Source organism: Peromyscus leucopus, chromosome 2 (assembly GCF_004664715.2).
Source record: "Peromyscus leucopus breed LL Stock chromosome 2, UCI_PerLeu_2.1, whole genome shotgun sequence".
In the NCBI taxonomy this organism is placed as follows: Eukaryota; Metazoa; Chordata; class Mammalia; order Rodentia; family Cricetidae; genus Peromyscus; species Peromyscus leucopus.
This window is the reverse complement of record NC_051064.1, coordinates 56,905,731-56,911,874: the sequence shown is the minus strand read 5'-3', so window position 1 is coordinate 56,911,874 and position 6,144 is coordinate 56,905,731. Positions and strand designations below refer to the sequence as shown.

At 52.9% G+C, this 6,144-nt stretch overlaps 1 protein-coding gene across 1 annotated transcript in view; it reads right to left on the bottom strand.

Moving 5' to 3' along the window:
• Nucleotides 1-207: 207 nt before the first annotated feature.
• LOC114684964 (stimulated by retinoic acid gene 6 protein-like) overlaps nucleotides 208-6,144 on the bottom strand; it is a 39,412-nt gene continuing 33,475 nt past the window's right edge. Inside the window, exons 14-18 of the mRNA XM_028859519.2 lie at nucleotides 5,881-5,998; nucleotides 4,561-4,680; nucleotides 2,659-2,822; nucleotides 1,461-1,607; nucleotides 208-901 (exon numbers count right to left, since the gene is read on the bottom strand). Coding sequence (XP_028715352.1) covers nucleotides 753-901; nucleotides 1,461-1,607; nucleotides 2,659-2,822; nucleotides 4,561-4,680; nucleotides 5,881-5,998 — 698 coding nt within the window. The 3' untranslated portion in view covers nucleotides 208-752. The remainder of the gene's footprint in view (nucleotides 902-1,460; nucleotides 1,608-2,658; nucleotides 2,823-4,560; nucleotides 4,681-5,880; nucleotides 5,999-6,144) is intronic.

The window sequence follows — 6,144 nt, the reverse complement described above, 5'->3', positions numbered from 1 at the left end:
AAAGGCGTGTGCCACCACTGACTGCCTGGCCTCTATGGCTAGCTAGTGGCTGGCTTTGCCCTCTGATCTTCAGGCAAGCTTTATTTGTTAGAGCATACACAAAATATCACCACAGGAGACACTGCCTGCTCTCAAAACATAGACAACCAACGCCGGATCTCTCTGCCTTTGAGTTTAAAGTGACAGGCACAAGTGTAAAGGTGTCTGTGTGCTTTGAACAACTTTATTCTCATAATCCCCGGAGTGGGGGTGTTGCCCCCCCCCGTTTTGAAGATACAGATAGCTGTGAATAGAGAAAGACAAAGTCATTTAGCCAGAGGTAGAAAGTGATGTGTGTGTGTGTTCTCCATTTGTCAGCTTCTAGAAGCAAATTGTCCAAGAGCCGTTGCAGAGATTCAGCTAAGAGACAACCCCGGCATGAGCGCCAGCGGACCGAGTACACACAGCGCCCAGGCGCAAGCGCTCTGAGACTTTGGGTCCTCACAGCACTTGTTCGGGGTCCGGAGGGACTATCAGCCATCAGACTGCATCTGTCCTGGGCCATTTTTGAGCGTGAAGATTTGGGTAAGTGCTGGGCTCTGCGTAGGGACAACGCCCACACCTCACAGCCTGACACTTGTGTCTTTTGAATGGGCTCCACCTTCTTTCAGCACCTGCACCCAATGTGCTACATGGACACCATCATCGAACGCCTCGGGCCTCCTGCTCACACAGCAGATGGCCTGGCCTCGGAGCAGAAGTTGGTGGCCCAATCAGCAATCCGAGCAGGTCGGCAGAATCTGTGCGAACTCTCGGGAACCGTGCCCCGATTTTGATTTTCTCAGCACAGCGAGCCTGGGGTTGTTGACCAGTGTCTGTAGCAGGAGCCACCTCATTCGGGCCCTGGCTGAGACTCGGGGACCTAGGGCAGAATCAGAGAGAGCAGGAGTGGGGGTGGGCTGCCGGCGCTGCTATTCTCAAGGACTTTTGTTACCTACAATGCAAAAGGTGTATAGGAGGCATTGGATCAGGACTCCCGCGGAATGAGAGGCAGAGGATATGAATTACTATCCCACAGGCCTGTAGGATGTATTAGTGAGGATACCTGAGCCCTTAAGGGGCAGGAGGAACTCAGAGCACTTTCTGTAAGCAAGAGGGCAAAGAAATTAAAAGTGAGCTCCATTTTTGAAATGGCATCTGCCAGTAGCCTGAGATCTACGCCGGCATCCCAAGAGAATGGGATTCAGATAACTGTGCTAGCAGAACTGGGACTCAGTTCTGGAACAGGCAGGTAAGCTGATCTGCAGGACAAGGCCATGCCATTTGACTGATGGGAGCTGTGCCTCCTGAGCAGCCAGGCCTAAAGGGATGCAGAGGAGGGGGAGCGATGAGGGGGTCGGGGCCGCCTGGGGACCCCAGGGAACCCATGGGTTTCCATTTCCCACTCTGAACTCAGTACAGGTTCAAACAGGAGACACTACCTGCTGATTGGTTGAGGTACCAGTATTGCATGGTCTTCTGCAGCTTCCGATCCCTGTGGCTTGTGATCAGGATGTGGCAAAAGCTGACCAGCACAGGGTTGGTGTGATAATGGTCCACAAAGAGCATGCCGACCCATGCCTTGAAGCCTGAAACCCAGGTGAAAAGAGGTCAGACTGGGTCTCGCCTCCCATCGCCGCCCTGGGGTACTTTTTATAATACAATCGCTATCCTTTGTTGTTATTATTATTATTAATTTTTGAAACATTCTCCCTATGTATGCCTGGCCTGGAAGTCACTGTGTAGGTCAGGTTGGCCTTGAACTCACAGAGCTAGATCTGCCTGCCTCTGCCTCTCCCGTCCTGGCTAACTGCTAGTCATTTTCCTTTGCCCTAGTGGTCTGAGTTCTTACAGAGAATCTACAGAGTCAGTGTGAAGATCTGGAAGGATTCCCGGAGAGGATATTCTACTCTGTGCATTCGATGGAGAACTAGAAGCTTGCAGGGGCTGAGAGCCGTCAAGAGAAAACAGAGGAGATGTCAGCGCAGATCTTAAACAGCCGAGGGAATGAATGACCGGGCCCGGGGCTAGAAGCACTAACTTCACTTCCTCGAAACGGCTTTGATTTTAGAGTATATTAAACCAGATACTTTCTTCACTAAATGTTCAAGTGACAACATTATTAATTCTGGGATGTGTTCTCGTCTCCAATCTATTTGGAAAGTTTGAGTCCCTGTCCCTCATCTCAGTGGCCTGTGGAATGGGCAGGGTTAAAGAACCTTGAATTCCCTTCTGACCACCAGAATACACATTGGTTATGAGTGATCACATGTATACAGGAAAGAAGAGGTCTTTCACCCGAACCTGGAGCTCACTGATTAGGCTAGGTTGTCTGTCCAGTCAGCCCTAAGGATCATCCTGCCTGCACATCCCCAGTACTGGGATTACAAGCAGATCACAGCTTGCATGGCTTTTTACATAGGTTCTGGGGATCAAACTCAGGTCCTCAGGCTTGCACATTAAGCCCTTTAATGACCGAGCTATCTCCCCAGCCCAGAACGCATGTTTCTATTACTTAGCTTTATGACCTCTACCAGAAGACAAGTTCGAAGCCTGCGAAGGTGTGAACTCATATCCATCCAGCTTCCACAAAGGTGTGAGGCCACCTATTCCAAGGAGGCCAGCAGGACTGCCACTCACCCATGTCTGCATCCTCGTAGCCGCTCTGCATGATGGTCCTGTCAATGCGTGCAATCAGCCATGTGCCCAGGAGGCAGCTGATGAGCAGCCTGGAGAGGCAGGCACCCAGGCCCAGCAGCACGTTGTAGAAAAACAGGAAGTAGTTGAAGTTGTGGAACGCTCTCCTGCAGACAGAAGCAGGCAAGAGACAGCCCCTCAGTCAGGCAAGGTGGCCACACAGCCTGCTCTGGCTTGATCCAGACCAGACATTAAGCTGCAACACTGTCTCCAAAGTTACCACCTGCTGGATCAAAGTGGAGCCCAGCAGCCAGCTCACAGTGCTGGAGGGATGTGGTGTCCCTGATGGGGGGTGGGAAGCACGAGCACAGGGCAGGCTGAGTGCTACTTGCCTTGTGTGACCTCAGGATTCTTGCATGAGGCTTTGTGGAGGACAAATGCCATGGGCTACTGTGGGCTTAAGGGTTGCGACAATATTGTGTAGCATGAATCTTAGAGAGTCTTATTAATAAAATCAAACCCGGGGCCAGTCATTGGGGTGAAATGCTAGATGGTCAGAGAGACAGAACAAGCCACAGCTAACCTCACCTGGCCAGCTTCTCAGCTGGTCTTGTTTCCTCAGACTGGAAGCTTCTGTGTCCTCATCCCAATGGCTCTCAGCTGAACTGCTGCTCGAAAGCCTGAAGCTTAACCAGCTAAAAGCTTAACCAGCCAAATGCTTAACCAGCCAAATGCTTCTAGTTTCTGGTCCTCACGTCTTATATACCTTTCTGTTATCTACCATCACTCCCTGGGATTAAAGGCATGATGAGTCACCATGCCTGGCTGTATCCTTGAACACATGGATTTCTGCCTCTGGAATGCTAGGATTAAAGGCGTGTGCTACCACTGCCTATCCTTTATGTTTAATATTGTGGCTGCTCTGTCTCTGACCCCAGGTAAGTTTATTAGCGTGCACAGTATTTGGGGGAATACAATACCACAACATTGTCATTCACCGTTGTCACTGCCATAGGACCTGTCCCAGCCAGAGCTGGACCTGGTCCTCCAGAGGAAAAGTCCCAAAGGACCACCTGACCACAGGGTCCTGTCGCCTCAGGACCAAACCGCATCTGAATGTCACAGCCCCCCCCCCCCACACACACACAGAGGACTTTTTGGTCTTGTCACTCTCTCCCCAATGTGTAAGGACACTGTATGGTGGACATTTGGGGATCGCACTGTTCTCCCAGCACATGAGTTAGTGTCTCCCCTCCTCCCTGCCTCTCCCCTCCTCCCTGCCTCTCCCCTCCCCGTCTCCCCTCCTCCCTGCCCCTGCCCTGCATCCCCTCCTCCCCTTCTTTAGATCATTCAGGACTCCATGGCCCTCACCCAGGTGCCAGCCCTCTCTGGTGAGCTATGAAGCTCTCAGAGGTGGTGAGTAGGGATACCTCTTTGTTGTCGGTGCTAAGGCTGCCTCAGTGAATGAACGAATGAATGAATGAATGAGGACTGCATGTACGGGGCTGTGCTGTCCATATTTTACATGTTTCATCCTTAAAACACCCCTTTAAGGGATGCAAAATAAGTTACAAATGGGAAAGCTGAAGTTGGCACATTCAGTGAGGACATACAAGGTCACATGGCTCTTCCACTACAGGAAAAGGCAACTCTGGATCCCAGGTCATGTGACCCCGGAGCTCCCCCTGTGCACAGCACTGTAGCCGCTGTACACAGAATTCAGAGCCCTCCAGAACCTGCGCACCACTAGGTAGAAGGTGGACACAACCGTGGCAGCCCTGCACACCCACCCCCTCCTCCTCCTCTGCCCTCACCTGCTGTGGACAGCCCTGCACACCCACCCCTCCTTCTCCTCACCTCCTGTGGACAGCCCTGCACACCCTCCCCCTCCTCCTCCGCCCTCACCTGTTGTGGAGAGCCAGGGGCTTCTGCTTGTCTGCTGTGCCCAGCTTGGGCTGCAGGAAGAATCTGCCAGCGATCCACACCTGCAGGATCATGAGGCCCACGACTACGGATAGGGTGAGGCTGAAACACAGGGCAGGTCCACCCTGAGGTGATCTATCCTACTGTTCCAGGCCCTTCTCTGATACACAGTGAGTGGGGAGAGGGAGAGAGACAGAGATACAGAGACACACAGAGAGAGACAGGGACAGAGAGACAGAGAGAGAGACAGAGAAACAGAGGGAGGGAGAGAGACAGAGAAAGAAGAGACAGAGAAAGAGATAGAAACAGAGAGGCAGAGAGACAGAGAAAGAGATAGAAGGAGACAGAGGGAGAGACAGAGACACAGAGGGTGAGAGAGAGAGAGAGTCACACACAGAGGGAGGGGGGAGAGAAAGAAAGAGAGAGAGAGAGAGAGAGACAGACAGACAGAGAACATCCAGAAGAGCAGCAGCAGAACAAGCCTGAGCTTTGACCCCACCCACGCCCATGACTATGGTGCACATGAGCGGAAAAATAAAAGACCCACAAAGGGGATGTGCCCCCCCAGGGCCATGTGCTGACTCTCCAGCTCCAGATCATAGCCCATGGTTCCCCATTATGCCCCTTTTTGCTAAGGGTGGCAGTGGCGTGGCAGTCTTCAGAACAACATAACCAAGTACGTGCCACCTTTTCATGCAGAGAACGCATGTGAGAAGCGGCCAGAGAGCGGCCAGGCCAAGCACTGCAGGGGCACGGGAGGCTCTGGGCAAACATGGAGTCCAGCTGTTCAGAGCAGCAGTCCTGGAGGGTGCCACGTGCTGAAGTGCCATGGGTGGCAGGCAGTATGGCGTGGTGACTGAAGTTAGCGTGGGCTTCAGCCTGCCCTTCTCCCTGAACATAGCTCCTACCCTTCCAGCACTCCTCTCTTGGTGGCATCAAGCTCCCAGAGCTGTTATGAAGAAGAGCATGTCAAATGCTCGGCCGCTGTCAGCCTGTCACTGTCTCCAGAGAGTGAGTGAGGCTCTGGGGAAGGGTAGGAACTTTACCCCGGGCAACACAACACACCAGACAGCTCACCCACGGTTCCTGCTCCTTCCATCCTGCTGTCCCGCCTCTTACTTCATCCCCCTACAACTTAGTTCCTTGTTTGAAGATGGGACTCTATGCATCGTACACATGATTGTGAAGGCCCCATGGGATGATGGGAGAGGAAGGCTTTTGAAAACACAAGATTCCCTCCCTGTGAGGGTCATCAGAACAAGACCTTGGCCCCAGGGCTGGCTCCCCAGCATCAGCACTTACACCCCAAGGCCCAGCCCACGCAGCATCTCCAGCCCTTGGTGGTGGAGGATGGGCAGCACCAGACTGTACATGAGCATCACACCACAGAGGCTCTGGACCACATGGATGATGAGGTAGCCTGGAGATGAAACAGAGGGCATAGCTAGGGGTCCCTCTTGGCCCATTCCCACACTCCCTGCCGCAGGCGGACCTGACCTATGTCCTCTTCCACCAGAGGGGCACGCGGCACATTTGCTGCCACTGCTTCTTCTGCCTACCCTGATT